The 24,718-nt window shown below is 40.2% G+C and overlaps 1 protein-coding gene across 1 annotated transcript in view; it reads right to left on the bottom strand.

Annotated features, from left to right (window-relative positions):
* Window positions 1-21,583, bottom strand: part of LOC149184926 (uncharacterized) — a 51,513-nt gene extending 29,930 nt beyond the window's left edge. Inside the window, exons 1-5 of the mRNA XM_089415480.1 lie at window positions 20,191-21,583; window positions 19,832-20,073; window positions 16,368-16,463; window positions 16,098-16,123; window positions 15,031-15,232 (exon numbers count right to left, since the gene is read on the bottom strand). Of these exons, the coding sequence (XP_089271606.1) occupies window positions 15,031-15,232; window positions 16,098-16,123; window positions 16,368-16,463; window positions 19,832-20,073; window positions 20,191-21,583 (1,959 nt within the window). The remainder of the gene's footprint in view (window positions 1-15,030; window positions 15,233-16,097; window positions 16,124-16,367; window positions 16,464-19,831; window positions 20,074-20,190) is intronic.
* Window positions 21,584-24,718: the final 3,135 nt, after the last annotated feature.

Genomic DNA, 24,718 nt, shown 5'->3' with positions numbered 1-24,718 from the left:
ACCCTCTGTCGAGACTATACCTCGAATACCGAAAGGTTCCGCTAAACGTGCGATTATTAATCCTAATGCTAGGGCCATCTAGAATTACTCCATTGTTGAGGATCTAGCTCAGATTCCATGCGCTATCTCTGCTTTAGAGGTTCTCTAGTCATGTCTAGCTCAACGAAGTGTTTTGCTTTTGGTGATAGGGGCAGTGGATCCAAATAATTCTTTAGTGCTCACTTTCGACATGCTTAATGTCAAAAAGCGACTCCCTCATCATATGGCTTTTCAAATAAAGTCTACTTACCAGAAAATTAACATTTTTCGAACCGTTATCGATGAAGGAGCTTCCACGTGCATCATGTCGATGTCATGTTGGAAGGCCATTGGATCACCTTCAGTTGTTCCTTCACCTACCCTCCTGACAGCATTTGACGGGAATTCTCATAAGTCGCATGGGATTATCCCGGCCTTTCCCATATATGTTGCGGAAAAGTTGTTAATATCGAAGTAGAAGTCATTAATGCTAACCTAGATTACAATCTCCTCTTAGGAAGGAACTGGGTATACGAAATGGATGTCGTTGTTTTGACTCCATTTCGTGTCATTTGCTTTCCTCATGAAGGGAAAATTGTTAAGGTTGATCAATTGGATTATTCTCTAGCTGATCCTCAAGCAACTTCAGATTCTATTGTTCCCTTAGTGGATAACCCTCATCCGCCTACTAAGAATCTAGGAGTTGGGATTGATGGGTACATTTGATTTTCTCTCTCCTATTGCTAGAATCAATGTCGTTTCATCATCCAAGGAGTCTTCATGGGAAGAGTTCTTCCGAACTTATTATTTTTTAGACTCCTGGACCTTGCCTTCATCTACAACCACATTAGATGAAGGACAAGTTGGTGGAATGGCATTTCCTATGTTTGCAGCAGAGCTTAGATATTAGTTCATCGTCAACTCTGCAAACAACCATTCTACTCCTTTCTCTGAGGAGGAGTTAGATGGTGATGTGGCCCTAGCTTGGACCCTTGATTCTACCTCTGCTATGGACTGCTTAGATATAGTTTTACCATCCGAGGAAGTAATCCTAGAATTAATGATGGGTGTAGATCAACCCTGGGAAGACTTACACCATCCTTCATATTTTCTTCCTTAGTTGCAAGAAGTAGAATCTAGGTTCTTCGAGTTGTTTACTAGTGATGTTTGTACGGTATCAAATACTTTGGCTCCAGCACACTTTCGTGCCGAAGGTAATATGTCGATGATTTCAAAACGATATCTATAAACATCTCTAGCAACCCTAACGTGATCGAGAATCTCTTCATTAGAGTTGAATGTTCCCCTGAAGAAATTTAAATTTACACCGACCTTTTTAAGGAGTTTCGAGATGTATTCGCTTGGTCTTATGAAGAAATGCCTGGCATTGATCCATCCATAGTTCAACATGAGATCAAGACATATGAAAATGCTAAGCCAATTCGTTAGAAGCTTCGGCTGGTTAATCCTAGGAAAGAAGCAGCTATTAAAGCTAAAGTAGAGAAGCTGCTCAAGGTGGATTTTATATATCCTGTTCCTCTTACGGATTGGGTTTCTAATCCAGTCCTTGTAGATAAAAATTAAGGAACAATCCGAGTATGCATTGACTTTAGAGACCTAAAGAAAGCTTGTCCCAAAAATAATTACCCCACGCCATTTATTGATCAGATTATTGATGAATGTGCGGGTAATGAGATTTTCTCCTTCAAGGACGGTTTTTCCAGTTATAATAAGATCTCTATCCATCCTGAAGATCAACATAAGACAAATTTTATATGTCCCTGGGGTACCTTTGCATACAGAAAGATGCCTTTTGGTCTTAAAAATGTTGGAGCTACCTTCCAGTGGGACATGTCATACGCTTTCCACAACATCAAACATATCATTGAAGCATACTTGGATGATTTAGTTGCTCGTTCTCGAAAGAGAATTGATCATCCTAGTCACCTTCGATTGGTTTTTGAGCGATGTCAATTTTACAAGATCCGGTTGAATTCCAATAAGTGTGTTTTCACAGTTACATCTGGTTGGTTATTAGGGTTCATTGTGTCAACTGAAGGGATTCGATTTGATCCCTTCAAGGTAGAGACAATAATGCAGTTGCCTCCCCCATCCTCTATTTGACAACTTCAAAGTCTTCAGGGGAAGCCTAATTTCTTAAGAAGTTTTATAGTGAATTATGCTGAGATCACTAAAGGGTTTATGCGTTTACTATGGAAAGGAGTTCCATTTGTATGGGACGAACTTTCGCAGTGGTCGTTTGATGCCTTGAAAAAGGCATTAGTCTCTGCCTCGCTTTTGATTCCATTGGATTATGGTAGGGATTTCCTTTTATATCTCGCCGCTGCAAAATCAACCATAGGTATGGTTCTCATTCAGGAAGACGATGCTCTCAAGAGCATGTGATTTATTACTTGAGCCGAGGCTTGGTAGGTCCTGAACTTTGCTATTCTCCTGTTAAGACGTTGTCTTTGGCAACTGTCCATGCTGTCCAGCGGCTTCGCCATTATATCTTGCTACGCAAAACTTTTTTCTTAGTGGCAGTCAATCCATTCCAATTTGCCCTTAGTAGGCGAGTGATTGGGGGCAAATACAATCGATGGATTGTCATTTTATAAGAATTCGACCTCGAGTTCTTGTCTGCCAAGTCTAAGAAATCTATGGATTTTGCGGAGTTAATTTCCGAGCTGCCTTGTGGAGAGGATACTATTTATGAGGAAAGTTTTCCTGACAAACATTTATTCCCCATCTCTTCACTCGACCCCTGGTATGGAGATATCATTGTCTATCTCCAGACTTCGAAGTTTCTCTCTACTTTATCTAAGGATGAATGTCGAAAATTACATTACCTGGCTAAGAACTATGTCATCATTGGTGATACATTATATCGCCGAGGGGTTGATTCAATCCTTAGGCATTGTTTAACCTTAGAGGAAGTAGAGTCAGTGCTCAATGATTGCCACAATGGAGCTTGTGGTGGTCATATTTTAGGGCTTGCTAAACCCAACGTATCTTGCGTGCCGGCTACTTTTGGCCTTCGCTCTTAAATTTTTTTGTTGAAGTAGTCAAACGCTGTCACCCCTGCCAAATTTATACTCGGAAGATGCATGCACATCCAACTCCTCTTTTCCCCATTGTCACTGTCAGTCCTTTTACTAAGTGGGGTATTGATTTTACAACTTGTAATCCACCTTCAACAGTGAATCACAAGTACATTATTGTGGCCGTAGACTACTTCACGAAGTGGGCTGAGGCCATGCCCACTTATAAAAACGATAGTTAAATAGTGGCATTGTTCCTTTTCAATCAGATTATCTCAAGGTTTGGTATCTCGAGAGAGATTGTCACTAACCATGGCAGTCATTTCCAGAACCAACTAATGTCTAAATTGGCTCTTAAATTGGGTTTCCGATAGGAGCACTCATCTCCATATTATCCTCAGGCCAATGGATAGGTCAAGGCTGTGAAAAAAACCCTTAAGACGATCCTGTAAAGGACGATTGGCAAAAATTGGTCCAATTGGCATCTTATGTTGTATTCGGCTCTTTGGGCATATCGAACCTCAGTAAAGACTACCACAGGTTTTACACCTTTTCAGTTAGTTTATGGGCTGGAATCTATCTTTCTGGTTGAATGTGAAATTCCATCTCTTAAGTTAGCTATTGAGCTCCTTCCAGAGACCTCTAGTCTCGAGGAGCGCCTCCTTCATTTGGAACATCTTGATGAGCAGTGTCGATATGCCACCACAATCAACGAGGCTCATAAGAAAAGGGTTAAAACTCAGTATGATAAAGTTTTCCATCCTCGAGTCTTTTCGGAAGGCAACCTTGTCTTGGTCTATGACCAAGATAAGGATGCCTTGGGGGCAGGAAATTTTAAGCCTATGTGGTACGGTCCCTTTATAACTAAACAAGTTTTAGAAAAAGGGGCATATGAGTTAGTCAATTTTGAACGAAACAAGTTAGCAGAGCCCCAAAACGGGCTCTACCTTAAGAAGTACTTTGCTTAAGTAGCAGCTAGGCAATGGCTTCTTTGTACATATCTCATCAGGAGTTTTTTTATATCAACACCTTTTGTTCTATTGTGGCAGGTGTTGATGGATGACTTGGTATATTTTGGATTCACCGATGGTGCTAGTCGGCACACTCGGAACCTCGCTTCCGCAGCTTGGGTGATCTACTATCCAACTGGTCAGTTGATGGTGTTAAGGGGAGTATGCATTGGTCCCGCATCAAATAATATGGCTGAATATACTACCATCATTAATTTACTAACCAAAGCTATTTCTTATGGAATCGATTCGTTGGTAGTCTATCTTGATTCACAACTGATAGTGTCACAATTGAATAACATTTATCGGGTTAGGGATCCATGTTTATATCTCCAGTATTTAAGAGTGAGGTTGTTGCAAAGATCATTTACTTACATTAATTATTTGTACATTCCAAGATCTCATAATTGGTTAGCAGATTCTATTGCTAATCAAGCTTTAGACTGGCACATCATTCATTCATCACAATAAAATCAAGCATCAAAAAGTTGAAACTATATATATATATATATCTATATATATATATATATATATATATATATATATATATATATATATATATATATATATATATATAGATAGATAGATAGATAGATAGATAGATAGATAGATAGATATCATAAAACATCCCGAGTATACATAAGTGTGTCCAAAATAATATACAAAAATTGGGACTCAAATTCCCATAATCATGTCCAGTACATCTAATGCCCTAGCTCAGGATGAGCGGCTAAGTATGAGACTACTGCTATGGCCACATGCCTAAGAGTCCGAACCTAGTCTCGTGGCATGCCAACCACATGATGTTGCATGTCTATAGGGAGATCCTCTACAGCCTCCATCGGTACTCGATGAGTTAATCTCACCAAGTGCCTTGAACTGTGTGTAGGAGTCACTGTGTATCAGCAGTCTCCTCTTTGGCACCTCAGTCATGACATCCATGCCGTGGGAATCCATTTGGTGGTACTGGCCCAATATCTGGAACATGATCATCATATTAGTCATTTGAATCCTATCAAAAATATTTTTCAAGTTCATTTTTATATTTGAAAAATCATAAAAATCATAAAATCAAAAACATTTGTTACCTATTTTGTCTCATGCCACGGCTGGTGGTAATGCTAGATCTGGATCTCCCCGGAAGTCCAACCCGGCATAAGGGTAATCATCCACTGCAATGATCTGCTGCTCCCACCAGGAGAAGAAATCATTATCGAAAGTTGTTGACGGTATGTACCCACCTCCAAGTCGTTTCATCAGATCAGCCCACCTTCCCATCTGTGGATCTCATGAAATACTGATTAGAACTGACACTCTAGGGCATAGTGCTGGGACCCTCTCAAAAAAGGAGCACAGAATAGTCCCATACCCAAAATGTTTGGTCTGGCCCTTTTTGATAGATGATAGCTGGCTCTTTAAGTTGGTGAGAATAGGAGTACAGTAATCAAATACTGTGGTAAGACAATCTACCGCCAAGCTCATGGCAAGCTGTGAAGCCTAGTGTAAGGAAGTTGACCCATTCACTATGGCTATAGTGAATAGGATGATCCTCAATGATAAACTCTCCACGTGCTTGATTGGAATTTGGCTTCCAATCTTTTCTGGATGGCTCGGGCAATATATATGCACATAGTCCTCGATAGAGAGGCTACCTCGTGATTGGCCCGTGGAATGTACTACCTCTCCCCTCTGGGAAAGGCCTGTGATGAAATAGATATCCTCAATCTCTATCTTTAGTGGCATTTGATCAATCATGAATGAGTCATCCTCGATGCTCCAATAGTGAATGAGCATTTCGAGCAAGCAAGTGTTTGCCTTCATATTTGGCATTTTGAAGAACTTTAGCAAACTGCATCCTCTTAAGGTGTCCAAGGCTTGTGGATCATTCATAACCTCATCATCCACTGTGGCATGCTCTCTTTCCCTCCAAGTGACTGGCATCCTGAGGAAAAAACAAGTTTGGACCGTTAGTTTTTGTTTTGAAGTTTTAACGGCGTATACGCGGGTCTGTTTCATACACAGTCACATCTAGGGCTTGCATATACGTAGGTTGCATATAGCCAACCCACATATACACCGCGACAAATTTTTTGACATAAATTCAACGGTGAAACTTGAATTAAAATTTTTAAAACCAATCACAAATGAATGCAAGATAAGTTTAAGGGTTACCTGGTGATTTTGGGAAGATTTGAACGGTCGAATTCGGAAAATAGCAAAGCTTGCTTCTTTTCTCCACTCCTTGTGCTCTTAACTCAAACGGTAACAATGGTGAGTCAAAAAACTATTTTATAAGCTTTGAAAATGTCAATTTTTTGCAAAACTTGATTTTGTTTTGTCTCATGTAGCTTTTAACTTGGGATCTTGGAATGTTGAGAATGGTTTGTTTTTTAGGACATTTTGGACACTTTTTCAACAGTTTCGAGACAGTTCCATCACTGCAGACCCATCATGGCAGGTATCGTTTTCTCAGTGGCATATAGGTTAGGGAAGCCATTTTTCCGTTTCATTATGCATACTAGCCTCCATTTGTCGATACACTTGCCATAGGTTCGCTCCCATCGTGTTATGGTTCATAAACCATCTTCACTCACCGATTTTTTAAATCATGGCATGATGGTAGAGCCATCCTATTCATGGGCATCGTAGTTAGCACCTCACTGACATTTGTTGCCCATGCTGCTTTGATTTGAGTAGGCGCGAGAGTCCTCTATAGTCCTGCCATGACTTATGCAATGAAGACTCATTCCTCTTTGCTTCTTCGCTTCGTTCTGTCCTTATACCCTAGAGGCTCCTTCGTGTTGAGTTGTACTATTGCATTGCATTTTGACCATTTGCACCTTTTGGCCTTGAGCCAGCTTCACTTGGACCCATGTTTAAGCCACTTTTTGACCATGTCGTCTACAAAATCAAACCTGCAATCCCTTAGCTTCTACAACTCGACACCTTATAACCTATGGAAGGAACATACCTTTGAGTGTCTTTGACTAGTCTTCACCTCCCTACATTGAGCATAGGATTGTTCCAATCCCAGGAACTAGATCATCTGTTTCATCGGCACTCATTCTTTCCACTGTACTATAGCATTCTTTTATTCTTTTTCCAGCTTAAAGAAAAAGACAAAAAAATTATATATTCCAAAAAAGAGCAGGAACGGGACAATATTTCCATTTATTGTTGGCAGCTAGAGTTAGTCGTGTCGCCCTTGAACAAAGCACTCAAAACAAAGTCTCCTTCATTTGGGCGGGATTTAGTTTGACTTAGGTATGCCTTAACCTTGTTATTGAGTTAGTTCTCCTCCGGTTGGTTATCTCTTCCTATCATATGGAGAGTTCATTCGTGCCTCTGCATGACAAACTTATACAGAGTCATCATATGCTACCACATAGTCATCATTGAGTCGTGCTTTTGTTCAAGGGAAGTTAGCCTAAGTCGGCCTCTCTACGGTGTCTCTTGACTCATTTTTCAGTCGGCCATACCTGGTTTTCAGTGTCTGGTCTATCATCACATCAGTTATATTGGTCCTTTTGCTGATTTGAGAAGGTCTCCATTGACTTCTTGCTGGTGGGTCTTGTCCTTATCGACGATGACATCTTGCTCTAAGGATAGGCCTAGAGCCGCACCTTGGCCCTATTTTCATTATTGATAGGTCCTTGTGCTCAACATTGATCAATATCATGGGTCATTGACTGAGTGGTTTCCCTTGTGTTCGACATCATCTTACACTATCACACATTGGGATTCGTGCAGTACCTTGGTTTCCATTTGACCCTATTGGTGGATACCTCGTCTCTGTGTCAACTTTCATTATTGTTTGGTTCAGAGGGTTTCTGTCATGCACTAGCCACATCTTGTGTACGTTGGAAACATGCTTCGGTCGGGTTACTACATCTTTTTCATCTGATTCCTTCCACATTATTTGCCTACGGGTTACACTCGCACTAGATTGATGAAGGATGCCTTAATGCCTTCCTTCTAGCAGATCTTTCCCCATCGACTATGACTCATTTCTCTAGGGCAAAGGTATAGAGTCCATTTTGCAATACCTTGGGGTTTGAAGTCGTCAGTGGCAGATCCTTCGCTATCGATAGTGGGAAACCATCATTGTTTATAGGTGTTCGACTTCAGCTCATCTATTCGCACTTGTTAGATTGTACTGGGTACCTTGACTCTCATTATCATTATTGGTGAGTAGTCTCACGTTTGTTAATGGTATACATCAATGACCGGTAATCAAATGATTTCTCACATGGTCGACTTCAGATCATTTATTTCCATTGTGTAGAAATGTACCACGGCAGTCGGTGAAGACCTTGGGTTGCATCAGCATTCATTGCTTCACTTGACAATTGCTCCTATTGCTGCTAATTGATACCATTCCACCTTATATGTTGCAGTCATTCATGGCAACATTCTATATGCTGGCACCCAAGTTTGCAATGTAGTGCCATATTATTCCATCATGTTCATTTGGTACTATTGGGATCAGTATTTGATATCAGTGATTAGCTTCATCCTTTCGGCGATCATGTACCCCTTCTGACCTCATATATTAGGGGGCACCTGTTGTAGCTCCAAATCTCACTCTTGATATTTGTGATTCTGCACTTATGGCCTAGGGCAACCCTCCTTCCAGACCTGATCCAAATACTTAAAAAACAATGATTTACTCCCTATACGTGACATTGCCTTGAGCTAAATGCATGTGTACGCGGGTCTATGTATACCCAACTTGCGTATATGTCTTAAAACACTTAAAAAAGTTAAATCTCCTTAATTTCAGGCAGAGATCATGGGTTTTACCTATTGATTACCTACTAGTGCTCGTGGCCCAACTGTTCCCAACGAATTCCCAACTAAAAACCTACTTTGGGAGAAGTATAAAAAGGCTTCAATGGGAAGGCCTAAGGGAGGAGAGAATAGAGAGAAAATTACTCTGCTGAGATTATCCCTGATCAGGTTTGAAGATTCTTGTGCTTCCAACACTCCCTCCATTACAGGAAACCCTTGTTTCCTTGAGCTTTGATGTCATTTCACTAGTTGATATATCTTTATATGAGTCATGGAAGGAGCCTTTTGAAGACTTGGGATTGGAAGGATCTGGAGGACGGTTCCACTTGGAGCCAGCGAGAGGAAGATTCAGGTGATATCATTCCTTGCATTGTTTTAGTTATCTGCAATAAAGAAACATTTGTCTTTTTCCCGAAATCAATCTTCTTCATGCATATGATGTTAATGTTATGGTTTACTTATGAATAATTGTTTCAATTGTATAACTAACTACCTTTTAATATGTTATGAAGTTGATCTCTATATGATACTTGGTCCATATATTGATATGCTTCTTTGAATTGGTTGTTTTGCAGGTCTAAGGATCGAAAGGAACTCCAAGAGGGTTTGGACCTTGGCTAGATCTACCCGAACGAAGGACCCCCAGGTGCACCTCTCTTCGCGTAGTTTTCTTATTTAAGTATCATGGCTATGTGGAATGCTTGTTTTTTACTATAGATAACCCCCTCTCTGCTAGGGTGTTGACCCAAAACCCTAGGGGACTTTTTCCCTCAATAGGGAGAACCAACATGGTAAATATACTCAATCAGTTTCATTTATAGCAGAAATGAGGACAGTGAAGTGATATAGATAATTTTGTCCTTTCTATTTCGATCATCACAAAGCAATCTTGTTAAAGATGATAATATTCAAGATACTTGCCTGCTTTAGTAGACTCCATATTTGTTGTCCTTATGTATTGTACTTTTATGCCATAAAGAGGATCACAAAGAGTGAACTAGGGTGGGCTAGGAATGATCATGCAAGGGGGGAGAAAGGGTGTTCTCAAAAATACTCACAAGGTGCTGTTCCCTGAAGGGAACAACAAAAGAAAACACACGCAAAAAGTGTTGTTCCCTATAGGGAACAACAAAGAAAAATATACGCAAAAAGTTGGAACAATAGTTGTTCCCTATAAGGAACATCAAAGAAAAATACACACGAAAAGTGTTGTTCCTTATAGGGAACATCAAAATAAAAATTCACACGGAAACTGTTGTTCCTTATAGGGAACAACAACTATTCCCTATAGGAAACAACAAAATAAAAATGCACACAAAAAGTGTTGTTCCTTATAGGGAAAAATAGTTGTTCCCTATAAGGAACATCAAAGAAAAATGCACACAAAAAGTGTTGTTCATTATAGGGAAGAAAAAAGAAAAATACACATGAAAAGTGTTGTTCCTTATAGGGAACAGAAAAGAAAAATACACACGAAAAGTGTTGTTCCCTATAGGGAACAACAAAGGAAAACAAGAAAAAAAACCAATAAACAATCATATCTATAGAAAAGAAATAAAACAGAAAAGAAATTGTATGTACAGGTTTCAAAAATAAATTCTTTACTGGACTGGTGTTGTCAAATAGTTGCCTTCTTCAGCAAGAATTTGTATCATAGAATCTTCACGTATCTCTTGGCAAAAGGATTCCCTTGTAAGCGATTTGTGGTAGAGACATACCTGATGCAGTAGCCAGACCCATCAATGGTGGCTAATGTAAGGGTGCCATTATCATGCACCTTTTTTATCTCGTAGGGACCTAACCATCTAGTCTGGAGTTTGCCCGAGAAATCTTGGAACCTGGAATCGTACAGAAATGCCCAGTCACCTTCATGGAATATCTTTTTCTTGATGAGGGTTTCATGCCATTTTGCTCTTTTTTGTTGAATAAGTGCAGTATGCTGAATATCTAATAGTTGGATTTCACCCAATTCATTTATTTGTTGTAATATGTTAATCTATGCCTCATTCAAATCCAACCCTACTTCTTGGGCTATCCTCAATGTCTGAATTTCAAATTCTATGGAGAAGATAGGTTCTTTGCCAAACACTAGCTGATATGGGGGGTATCCTGTGGTATTCCTCCAAGTCGTGCGATATGCCCACAAGGCTTCTGGCAATCAGGTAGCCTAGTTGCGTCTATGTGAGGTGTTTGTCTTTGTTAAAATGGCCTCAATTACTTTGTTGGTACTTTCTACCTAGTCATTTGCCTGCGGGTGGTATGGAGATGTGATTCTGTGCAAAATGTGATGATTTTTTAGTGTAGCAACAATCTTATGGCCTACAAATTGTGGCCCTCCATCCGTAATTATTTTTCTGGGCAAGCCATATCGCACGAAAATTTGGAAAAGAAAGTGGATTACTGTGTCCTCTGTTGCCCTTGGTAATGCTTCTGCCTCCACCCATTTAGTCACATATTCCATTGCAACCAGTCTATATGTATTTTGATTAGATGATGGATTTATTGGGCCAATGAAATATAATGCCCAGCGTTCAAAAGGTTTGATGACTAAATGTGGATGTAGGGGCATCTCATCAGACTAGCCAGGGTGGCCCATTCTTTGGCAGCTATCGCATGCCTGGACAAATTTCTTGGCGTCCTTAAAAATGGTGGGCCAATAATAGCCCATATGTAAGATTTTATGTCCTGTCCTATGATCTGTAAAGTGTCCACCGCAAGGTCCCTTGTGGCAGGCTTTTAGGATATCGTAGATTTCGTCTTCCCAAACACACTTGCGGATATACATATCGGCTCCTGTGTGAAAGAGATATCCTCCAATCCAGGAGAACTGAGTGTTGAGTTGCACTATTAATTTTATTTCTTTGGGCGTCAGGTGTTTGGGTAGTTTTCCCATTGCTAGGTAATTCGTGACATCTGTGTACCATGGTGTTTTCACAGTCACAACAAATAGGTGCTCATTGGGGAACTGGTCTTCTATCACCACTGCGTTGTCTGTTCTTGGCACACGTGAGAGGAAGTCTGCCACCAGATTTTCCTTTCCTAGTCGATCCTTGATCATTATGTCAAATTCCTACAAAAGGATTAACCATTGTTTTTCTCTTCCATTAATAATAGGTTTATTAGCTAAATATTTGATCACAGAGTGATCAATGTATAGGACCATAGGGTATCCTGTTATATAGTGTCTGAATTTGTTAATAGCATAGATTACAACTAGAAACTCTTTCTCGGTCACTATGTAATTCAACTTAGCAGGAGTTAAATTTTTGCTGATGTAGTATATCGCATAGGGTTTCTTGTCTTCTTCTTGGCCGAGAACTGCTCCAATGGCCGTATCTGATGCATCGGATGAAATCTGGAATGGTAAATCCCAGTTTGGGCCCCGTAGTACTGGGGTTGTTGATACTAGCTATTTTAATTCTACAAAGGCAATGTCACATTTGTTAGTCCATATAAAATTGATATTTCCTGTCAAAGCATATAATGGTGCAACAATTTGGGAGAAGTTTTTTATAAATCTTCGATAATATCCAGAAAATCCCAAAAAACTACGTACCTCAGTTTGAGTGCAGGGGGTAGGTATTAAGAGGATTACCTAAATTTTTGTTGGATCTACCTGAATTCCAGCTACTGAGATGTAATGACCCAGGATCAGGCCTTCGGTCATCATCATGTGGAATTTCTCGTGGCTTAAGTAGAGCCTAGTAGCAATGCATCTTTCCAGGACTTTCTCCAGTGTCTATAATGCTTGCTTGAAGTCATCTCCATATGGTGTAAAATCAGCCATGTACACCTCTAATCCCTCATTTATCAATTCTGCAAAAATACTGAGTATGGCTCTATGGAATGTAGCAGGTGCATTGCACAGTACAAAAGGTAATACCCTGTAAGCAAATGTCCCCCAGGGGCAGGTGAAGGTAGTCTTATCTTGGTCTTCAGGGGAAATTTGGATTTGGTTGTAGCCACTGAAGCTGTCCAGGAAAGAGAGAATTTTTTACCTGCCAATGTGTCTAGAACCTGGTCGATAAACGGAAGGGGAAATTGATATTTTTGCATTTCTTTGTTAAGCTCTCTATAATAGACACATATACGCCACTTCCTACTGTTTTTAGGAACCACAACTAATGGAGAAACCCATTTACTATCAGATATAGGATAGATGAAATTTACGTCTAACAGTTTCTGTAGTTCGTCTTTAACAACATCCTTTAAGTGAGGGTTTAATATTCATTTAGGTTGTAGAATGGGTCTCACATCTTTTTCAGTGTAGATGTGGTGCATACATAATTGGGGGTCAATCCCTTTCATATCAGAGTAATCCCAAGAGAAAGACCCTTTATATTTCCTAAGGATTTGAATAAGTCTCTATTGTTGGTCATCACTCAAGTTTTTGTTAATGTTAAGGACTTTCCCTGGTTCAATTTCAATAGGTTCGCTATTATAGACAATTGTTGTTGGTATTGTTTGGTCATTGATATATTTTAAAGTATCTTCTTCAATTTCATTATCCAGGGCTACTTCAATCATGTGACATTTTAGGTTAGATACGGCAGCTGGGTGGTTAATGTAAGTGTTAATAATATCATCTTCTGATTGATTCTTAAATTCAAGAGCATCTGTTATGGTTAGTGGTGACCGAATATTTTTGGTTAAATATGTTATAGGTTGCTTCCAAGTTTTTATTATGGTTAAGCTTGGCTGAGTTGGATGATATAAAGCTAGGTTCTTTACATTATTTCCTCTAGCTATAGACATACTGCCTATTCGACAGCTTATATAAGCATCTGCGATCGCTAGCCAAGGTCTTCCTAATATTAGAGGATGTCCATCTAGCCAGTTTCTAGGATTAATAATCAAGAAATCTGTTGGGTACTCCCAAGAATCTATAGACACCATTACATCTTGTAATGTCCCTTCTGGTTTAATAACTGAATGGTCAGCAAGTTCCAGCAAGGTCGTAGTTGGATCTAAGGCTGTGATGCCAAGTCTCTGACAGGTTGTTGTTGTGAGAATATTAATGGCTGCCCCTAGATCGACTAACGCATTGGGAAAGGAACATCCATTTATTTGTACTGTGACAATAGGGTTTCTTGGGTCTTCATATTTCACCAGTATCTCTCTGCCTAATAATAAATCAGACAAAGTTCCGACTACGTGGACAGTTGGTGTTACCTTTATTTTCCTCATAGGCTTTTTGGTACACAATTCCTTAATGGTTTTTGCATAGATTGGAATGTCCTGAATAGCCTGGAGGAGGGGTATCTTTACACAAAGATTTTTTAATTCTCCTAGGAGATCGAAATCGGGATATTCAATTGGGCGAGGTATAATCAATCTTTCTGGGAATGGCGAAGAAGAGGTAATAGTTTGTTCGTGGCTTTTCTGCTTGATAGTATTCTCCCTTTGAGGTGTTTGTTCTACAGGTAGTGTTTCTTCCAATTGTATATTTTTATCATCCTCTGACTCGATTATTCGTCTAAACCTCAATTTGAGTTCATTACATTGTCTCAACTCAGTTTTCGGATCCAGAGCTTCAAAATTTGAACTGATTGGACTGGTCTGTTGTTAGGATTTGGGTTGAGCTGGGCTGGGAGTTGTGGTTGTAGATTGGGTTGAGGATTCTGCTGCAACATGTAAGGTGCTGGTAGCGTAGGTTGAGGCAGGGGGACTGTCCCTATTGGCTGGTTCATAGGTCTTTTCCAGCTTGATTGCCAGTTTTGGTTTTGTGAAGTGGAGGGGGACCATTGAGATGGATATGGATTGTTCTACCAGAATGATGGAAAGTAAGAGGAATTTGGCCAACTATTGTTTGGATTTGACTGATTGGACCAAGGTGGCATAGAAAATGCTTGTGGTGGCCAATTAGGAAAAGGTGGTTGGTTCTGCCATGTAGCTCCTGTGTATTGCTAAGAATTATATTATGAAGGCTGAAAGAATGAAGATGGGTCGATAGGCATACCTGTTTGCCGTGCTTGCCATTGGCGACACTGGTTTAACAGGTAGACTAGTTCCGCTTCTTCCTCTACCTCTTTGAAGACTACTTTTAATCCTGGGAGCGATGGGAAATTTTCTGTGGCATGTTCTTTAGTGCATATGGCACAGGTCTGTACCATATCCAGTGGGCATTCTTTATGACTATGTTTCTTCCTGCATCGAGGGCAAAAAATAACCAGGTTCTGTTCTACTTCGACCTGCTTTTGCTTGCCTTGCATGATATCTAAATGTGTTGTCAAGGTTCCCAGGATATCCATTTTAAAATCTTCTAGCAGATTTCCTATTTCAGTATGAGTAATGCTTCCACCAGCGATTTTTCTGTCCCTGGTGATCATATCGCGTTCAGCTGGTTTTAGTCTTGTACTGCCTTTCAAGCACCTGATACACAAATCAATAATGTTATCATAGTCTTCTTGATAGATATCACCTTTACCCATGATATTTAATGTCTCTATCCACTGGTCTATCATCCCCTTAATCATCGTGGGTTTTGTTGGCATTATGACACATATTTAGCACTATGACACAGGTGTTGTCCTTGATGGAAACTCACTCAGATGAAAGATCACAGTTCAAACTCATAGATTGAAGAAAGAGAGGTATACACAGGTTCCCCATTGACCAAGCTGTTGAAAATAATACTGAGAGGGGGGGGGGGGTGAATCAGTATTATCAAATTCTTTTTCAATTTATACAAAGATTTGTAGATCTGACTAATGAAACTTGCGTATACCTCCCAGACTTATAATTTAATTTATTCTTCAGATGTTGATCATTAATCTGTGTGTCAGAATCATATAACAGTAAGCAGGAACAGAAAAGTAGAGCAGACAGTCACACAAAATAACACAAGATATAAGGTGGAAACCCAATGTGGGTGAAAACCACCTGCTGCAATATGTCTCTATCTTCTTTCAATTAGAAACTTCTTTTTACAATGATTTTGTACTAGTGCAGTCTTATACTAGTATGCAGGCTTCAAACTGCAGAAGGCTACAACCTTCTCTCGTTCTTTAGACTCTTCTGGAAGGGAGCTACAACCCCCTTAGCTCTTGTAGTAGCTGAGGTACTACTACGTAGGTGCTGACCTACAAAAGACTTCTCTTTTCTTCCAGGGACCACGTTTCATAAATTTTCAGACTGGATCCATGAATATCAATCAAACATCAAATAGATCTGCAATCAACCAACTTCCTTGTACAAATACTGAATCAATAACTTCTCAGAACATAGTACCAGTAACCAGACACCAATGCAGAACCCTGAACTCTGCAGTAATAGACAAAAGCAACTAAAACATATTTCAAGAAAAGTCCACAAATTCACCACTAGAAACCTGCATACGTATGCAGTATTCACTTCTTTATCCTGCGGGTATCCGCGCCTCCGTTGTGTCGAACCTGTGGGTATCCGCACCTGCGCTCTGTCAAGCCTGTAGGTATCCATGCCTACACTGTGTAAAAATTGCTTATATCCATGCCTACGCTATGTCAAAAGTTGCGGGTATCCGCACCTGAGCTGTGTTGAAACTGCATATATCCGTGCCTACGCTGTGTCGAGCCTGCGGGTATCCACGCCTGCGCTGTGTCAAAACTGCGAGTATCTGCACCTGCATTGTGTATAAAAATAATTTATCAGAATTCAATTATACCCCAGATTATCAGATTTACAGATCTGATCATGCGCCAAAGAGATCTCGACCCATCAGTAGATCCGTCTTGTAATGCTCAGGCTTCTCCTTGATTCAGGTCTAGCTATAACTCACCAACTAATCACCAGTATTTCAGATCTTGCTCATCTCAAGATATTCAACACATTAGTCACACCTAAGCCAAATAATCTCCTTTCCTTTTTATGTCCTAGGCCTTACTCAAACCATGGTCCAAAACCGTAGAGATCCAATAATAGGGACCCAATACCTGGGTTCAATACTTTAGATGCAAAACCACGGACCAAAACCATAGGTTCAAAAATGTCAGACTAAATACCATGGACCAACCATAAGATTTCCCACATGCGCGCTTTTCTCTGCATGAAAGTGCATGAACTCTATGTACGCACTTTTTGTTCGATACACCTACGTATATGTCCACACCTTTTGTTCGGCGCACCTGCGTATGTCCGCGGCTTTGTGAACAGGAACCTGCGGGTATCTCATTTTCTACTATTTTGAGAGCCTGAACATGTGATCTGCTACTTGAGTGAGTTTCCATCAAGGACAACACTTATGTCATCGAGCCAACCTGTGCCAAACCTGTGTCATAATGCCAACAATCTCCCCCTTTGGACTTGATGGCAACCCAAAGTCACTCAAAGTCGTTTCTCCCCCTTTGACTTCAAGGGCAAAGGGTTATGCTCCCCCGGAGTATATGCTGAAATCTCTACTCTATTGTGTTGTCCAAGCTCCCCCTGACATATAGGCAAGATCTGCAAGAAGATGTTCTACAAAAGAAATATGACTTTATACATCATAACTGACCTTCCTATCACCAAAGACTCATACATACGACTCCCAACCAAGTGGGGATACATGATATAATAAGTATATTACATTATCCATCCCAAGCATAGTGGGGCAACCAAGATAGGCCGTTACATGACCTTGACAAAAGAAATATAGAGACAAAATATCAGCAGCATCTGTCAATCATTATTCAGATCAGTATCCATGTTCTCCTTCTACACTTGCTCCTCCTGAAATCAAAACAACTAAAGAATTGAACCAAGATCTTCTATGATGATTCCAACAATGCATTATTAGAAGAATATATGCTCCCCCTAAACCTATGCCAGATGGTCTCTGATAGACCCATATCGGACTCTTCTCATCCTTGCTTTTCTTCAAGTCGACTGTACCCACATAAACCAGCGTATGTACGCGTATACCCCATATGAAACTCGCGTACAACCAACAATCTCTGAAACAGACAAGATTCAACAGCAGGATGATGCATCAACTACCCCCAGCTTTTTTCTGAGGTATTCAAAGGTCTCCCTGGGCAGTGGTTTGGTGAGAATATCAAAAACTTGTTCCTTAGAGGGAACATACTCCAATTTGACCTTTTGTTCAAGCACTTGTTCTCGGAGAAAATGATACTTGATCAGTATGTGCTTGGTCTTTGAATGCATGACAAGATTCTTTGAAATACTGATTGCACTTGTATTATCACAGAAAATGGAGATAGGTGGAGTACAAGTGATTTGAAGATCTTGCAATGTTTGCATCATCCAAAGGAGTTGTGTGCAGCAAGATGCAGCAGATACATATTTTGCTTCAGCTGTAGATAATGCAATAGAGCTTTGTTTCTTGTTGAACCAAGATACTAATCTAGGACCCATGAAGAATGCTCCACCACTAGTGCTTTTCCTATCATCCACGCTTCCTGCCCAATCCGCATCAGTGTATGCATGAAGTGTGAGATTTGTACCTCTAGGATACCATAAGCCATAGTTTTGAGTTCCTTGAAGATACTTGAAGATTCTCTTAACTGCCTAAAGATGAGTTTCCTTTAGATTTGCCTGAAACCTTCCAACTATTCCCACTGCATGCATAATGTCTGGTCGGGTACTTGTTAGATAGAGTAGACTACCAATCATGGATCTATAGGTTGGGTGATGTACAACTACCGATTCATCATTTGCGCTGAGGCTGCATCCTGTCACCATAGGGGTACATACTAGTTTCGAATCCTCCATCCCATATTTCTTCAAGATCTACTTGAGATATTTGGTTTGTGATAGAAAAATGCCATCTTTGTTTTGTTGGACTTGTAAACCAAGAAAATATGTGAGCTCACCAAGCATGGACATTTCAAACTCTTTCTGCATCACCAAGGCAAAATTTTGACTTATGTCTTCTTCATTGCTACCAAAAATGATATCATCAACATACACAACAAGTATCAGCAACTTATCATTGTCAATTTATATATATATATATATTGCTATCAGTTGATCCTTTTATAAAACCTTGTTGATGGAGGTACTTATCCAACCGATAATACCATGCCCTTGGAGCCTATTTAAGGCCATAGAGAGCCTTTTTGAGTCTGCATACAAGTTTTGGATCATTTCCAAGAATAAACCCATCTGGTTGTTCAATATATACTTCTTCATTTAAGTCTCCATTTAGAAAGGCAGATTTTATGTCCATCTGAAATACTTTGAACCAATGTTTTACAAAACGGACTCGGATTCGGACTCGGCCGAGGATCGACTCGGAAACGGAAACGGAAACGGCAATGACTCGGCCGGCTCGATTTCAATGACTCGGTCGTTGTAAAAAATACATTAAATATTTATTTTTTTTATAAAAAAACATAATTTTAAATAGTTTAAACATAATTTTAAATATTTTCATTCAAGTTTCCAAACACACAACATTATAATATACATGGAAGACAACATATGATCAAAGTAGGCTCATGAACCAATCCATTATATCAAAATGGTACGGTGTACCCAATGGCAATAGTAAATACATAGTCAACTGTAGTCTGTCATACATGATCAAAGACTCAAGAGTCAAAACAAAATACAAATAACCAAGGAGGCTAGTAGCTACTGGCTACTGCCAGAGGAGCCAAGATCATCTCGACCAATCTCTGGATCATCATCATCAGAGGCAGAGCCAGACAAGGGGCCCCATGGCTCCTCCTCATCATCATCGTCTCCAACTGCAACTGTAGAAGTGGTGCCAGTACCAGTACCACTAGGCTGTGAAGCAGATGCAAGCTGAGATAGAGTACAAATGCGGCTGCGCTTCTGTCGTGGCTGAGCAGAGGAAGGCGAAGCACCTACAACTGGAGTCCTACTAGCTGGCTGTGAGACTGAGGCTGGTGGATTGGGATCTGCATTCAACTGAACACGCTGTAGTGGATCTCCAACATCAAGTTCATCAAGATCCTCATCAGGATCAAACTCTGGTAGACGACTCTCCACTACCCAATCTGATGTTGGATCAATGTCTTCCAACACAATGGGATCTGAATCAGGTCTTTTGTTCAGCAATTGGTTCCATCTGAGCCGAAGGCTGTATTGGACAAAAACTAGATCATTCAACCGTTTTTGCTCCAAACGGTTTCTCTTCTTTGTGTGAATCCTCTCAAAGACAGACCAATTGCGCTCACACCCAGATGCACTGCAAGTTTGACTCAAAATACGAATTGCAAACCTTTGCAATTCAGGGCACTGGCCACCAAAGGCCTCCCACCATTGTGCTGCAAAAAACATAGGAGTGTAATGAATTATGAGTTAGATGAAGGCTGAAGCTCAACAAAATTACAAATTATATCTAACTTGAAATTGAGAAATTGAAAATTGAAATTTTTGTTTACCTGGCTCATCTGCTTCTCTTGCAATCTTTGCTAGGTTCTTCCCAAAGGTACCTGTTGCATTGGTGAAGGATGTGACCTGCTGATGTATCAGTAGCTGATCAGACTCCGATGGGACCATGCGCTCAATGCAATCAACCAGTCCATCTCTGACCTCCCCCCTCAAAGCTCCTGACTCCTTAGCTTTATAATGATACCGTGGGTTCAAAAAATACCCAGCTGCATGTATAGGGCGATGGAGTTGATTGTTCCATCTTTCATCAATGATTGCCCAAATGGGCCCATACTTTGCCACTCTATCCTTGTATGCTGCCTTTATTTGCTCCTTTGCTTGATCCATAGCCTCATAAATGAAGCCCATAGCCAACCTTTCCCCATCCACCAACCGCAACACCTTAACTAGTGGCTCAGCAACCTTCACAATCTCTGTTGCCTTTCTCCAAAAAGTTTCATCATGGACTTTCCTTCTCAATTCTCTGCCTTCTGGTTTGTTAGACCAACTGCTATTATTCCAATCATCACTGGAAAACATCTTTTGCAAGTTTCTATGTTGGGAAAGCATAGATTGCAATGTCAAAAAATGTGTAGCAAATCTAGTGATGGCAGGCCTAATAATATCCTTGCCTCCAGTGTGTTTCCTCATGATACTCAAAACCAGTGTATGATTGTAGATAAATTTTGTTATGCTTTTGGCATTATCTACAGTGTTTCTGACCCAATCTAATTTCCCAATATCCTCAAGCATGAGGTCTATGCAATGTGCAGCGCATGGGGTCCAAAAGATGGTCTTGTGTTTTTCCTCTAACAGTCTACCAGCAAGAACATAGTTAGAGGCATTGTCTGTGATGATTTGAACAACATTAGCCACCCCCACACCCTGAATAACCTCATCCAATAGCTGAAACAACAAGTGGCCATCTTTTACCTTATCAGATGCATCAACTGATTTTAAAAACATGGTTCCCTGTGGGCAGAAGACAAGAAAGTTTATGATGGTACGGTTTCTTTGATCAGTCCATCCATCTGACATGATGGTACACCCTGTTCTTGCCCATGATTCCTTGAAATCTTGCAAATACTCATTAATTGATGTAATTTCTTTCTGCAAACGAACCCCCCTTAGCTCTTGCATAGTAGGGCCTTTGAAGCCTTTTCCAGCAGCATGTATGGCCTCAAACATAGGCTCATAATATGGTGAACGAGCAGCATTAAAGGGGATATCAGCATCATACCACCATCTAGCTATGTAGTCACAAGCAGTCTCCCTCAATTCTTTCTTCCAATGGTCATCTAAAGTGGGCTGAGAAAGACCTTTACTAACTTCAGGACCATGTGCATCTGATGGAGAGGAGCCTGAGTGAGTGAAAAAACGTTTGATAGTCCCATCACCCTTCATTCTACCCTTTCCCTTATCTTGAACAGAAGCAAAAGAGGGAGGAACATAACGAAAAGGGTTTGATGCATCAGTTTGAGGGATAGAGGAAGAACCCTCAAACTCATAGTGGGGGTTGGCAGCCATCATTCTTTGTATCTCCCTCTTCCTCCCAATTTCAGCCTGTATCTCTTTTTGCCTAGTCTTATCTGCTTCAAATTTTTCAAAGCTTTCCAACAAAGTCTTTCTAATCTCCCCAATTTCGGGGGATTTACATGCAGTAATATTGCCTTTAATCCCTGCCAAGTGTTGTTTCAGCCTATGAATCCCCCCAGGACCTGACTTAATTTTCCTATGGCAAAACTTGCAACACATCTCATCATCAACCATTTCAACATATGCCCAAGCAGCATCTTTTGCTCTAGGTGCCATTTTTTGACTAGGAAAACAATCTGAAAAATGAAAAAAAAAATAAAAATTGATTCAATGTTCATTTATTTGACTAAAAACACTCTCTAAGCTATCTTTATATGCACCTAAAATTTAATAAGTAAAAACAGATTTATAGAGGTGGAAAAAAATACCTCCAGGCACAAACTGCCTCCTCAAACTTGCTCCAAAAATCAGCTCCTCAATGCTGCTCCAAATGGCTGCCCAAGAAGCTCCTCACTCCAGCTACAATGCTCCTCCAAGACTCCTCACTGCTGCTCCAAAACAAGCTCAAGAACTGCTCACTAACTCTCAAAGAAGACTCTCACTCAAATGCATAAGACTGCTGTGAGTGAAATGAGAGCATTTGGCTGTCTTAAATAGAGTTTGGGAGGGGGAAATGGACCCCAAATGCATTTAACTAATCACATAAACCTTTTCATGTCCACAAACCCTAACCAAATCAGCTCCAAATCAGCAAAAAATTAATTTTTTTTAAGTGAAAACGCTGCCCAGCCGTTTCCAATCGGTACGGCCGTTTTTTGACGTGACCCGGCCGGGTTGACCGGGTCAGCTATGACCCGGCCGAGTCATTGGCTGACTCGGCCGGGTCATAGCTGACCCGGTCACCGAGCCGGGTCATAGGGCCGTTTTGAAATTTTTTTGGTTGACCCGGATCGAAACGGCCGTTTCGGAGTCAACCCGGCCGTTTCGTAAAACAATGCTTTGAACTTCTAAAAGCTAGAGAGAGAAAGGAACATTCTTATGGCCTCAAGTCTGGCAACTGGAGAAAAAGTTTCTTCAAAGTCTATTCCTTCTTGTTGCGCATATCCTTTACAAACAAGTCTTGCCTTGTTTCTAACCACATCCCCATTTTCATTTAGCTTATTTTTGAAAATTCATTTTGTCCCTATGACATTCTTATCTTTTGGTCTAGGAACCAACTCCCAAGTGTTATTATTTTCAATTTGCTCGAGTTCTTCTTCCATGGCCTTGACCCAGCATTCATCTTTGTAAGCCTCTCTTACATTCTGTGGTTCAGTGGAGGAGAGCAATGCTAGATAGATTGAAGCTTCTGAAATGGTTCTTCTTGTTTGTACACCTACCTCTTTCTACCCCAAAATTTGAGATTCTGGATGATTCTTCTGAATGTATCTGGATGAAGTCTTTTCTTCTATCCTTATCTGTTCTTCTGGTGCCTCATGGGTTTCTTCTTCATCATGAATCTGATTTGATGTTGGCGAATAGTCTTCACCATCTTCGAAATCTTCAGATTTTACCTGCCTAGGAGTGTTTCCTTCTTCATCAACCACTACATCAATACTTTCAACAATTTTACCAAGTTTTTTATTGTAACATTTGTAAGCTTTGCTTTGGGGAGAGTAGCTAAGTAAAATTCCTTCATCTACTCTAGGTTCAAACTTGCCAAGATTTTCATCAGTCCTTTTAATGTAGCAATTGCTTCCAAAAATTTTGAAGTATTTTACCGTGGGAGTCTTACCGTACCAAAGTTCATGAGGAGTCTAAGTGCTGTTTACCCGAATGTTTGTCTTGTTGAGAATAGTGACAGCGGAAAATGCGGCTTCACCCCAGAGGGTTGCGGGAATTCCAGACTCATCAAGCATAGCACGAGCCATTTGTTGAACCATTATGTTCATCCTTTTCACTACTCCATTTTGCTGAGGAGTCCTTGCAGCAGAAAATTCCCTTCTTATTCCATGTTCTTCACAAAAATCAAAAAATTCATCTGAGGTAAATTCCCTTCCTCGATCAGATCTGAGGCATTTGATTATGCGATCTGATTCGCTTTCAACCAAAGCTTTGAATGACTTGAACTTTTCAAAAGCTTCATCTTTATATTTCATGAGTTCTATCCAACACATCCTTGAAAAGTCATCAATGAACAATATGAAATACTCTTCTCCTCGAGGTGACCTCTTCCTAGTTGGACCACATATATTGGTGTGGACAAGTTCAAGTGGCCTACTAGCTGATCCTTCCTTCTCAAGGAAATTAGTTCTGGTTTGCTTACCAAATTGACATGATTTGCATATTGTATTTTCTGGAATTCTAATGTCAGGAAGATCACGAACTGCCTGATATTTGCATGCTTTCCTTATCTGAGAGAAGCTAAGATGCCCCAGTCTTCTGTGCCATAGCCAGTGTTCATCATTCTTGCTTAAATAGCATTGTTGTTGTTCTCCCTTGAGTACGTATAAGTTATTTGGAGTTCTTATGCCTATGATCACTATTTTTCCTGTATCAAGCTCATGAACAATACATCCATTTGATTGAAATATTACCTTCGTTCCTTGATCACACATCTAACTGACACTCAATAGATTATTCTTTAAGCCATCAACATACATAACATTTCTAGCCTTGACCTTTTCTTTCAAACGAACAGAGCCTTTACCTTTTATGAATGCAGGGGTGTCATTTCCAAATGAGACCTTCTTTTCCTTTTCTAAGGCACTACATGACTGAAGTTTTTCTTTATTACCTATCATATGTTTCGAGCATCCACTATCAATGTACCATTGATTTTCTTATCCTTCTGCATATAAGGCTATCCCACATCTTTCTAGTTGCATTTCTTTCTTTTTCCATGTTTTGGAACTCAATGAAGCTTGCTCCTTCTGAGTTGTTTGTCGAAACTTGCTTCTACATTCAGAATCTTCATGACCCAAGTTGTTACAGATAGAACATTCTATTTCATTTTCAAGAGTA

Source organism: Pinus tabuliformis, chromosome 3_2 (genome assembly GCF_031772625.1).
Source record: "Pinus tabuliformis cultivar Carrire ecotype Pingquan chromosome 3_2, CPIR1, whole genome shotgun sequence".
In the NCBI taxonomy this organism is placed as follows: Eukaryota; Viridiplantae; Streptophyta; class Pinopsida; order Pinales; family Pinaceae; genus Pinus; species Pinus tabuliformis.
Note: the sequence above shows the minus strand (reverse complement) of the source record. Positions and strands in the feature narration are given on the sequence as shown.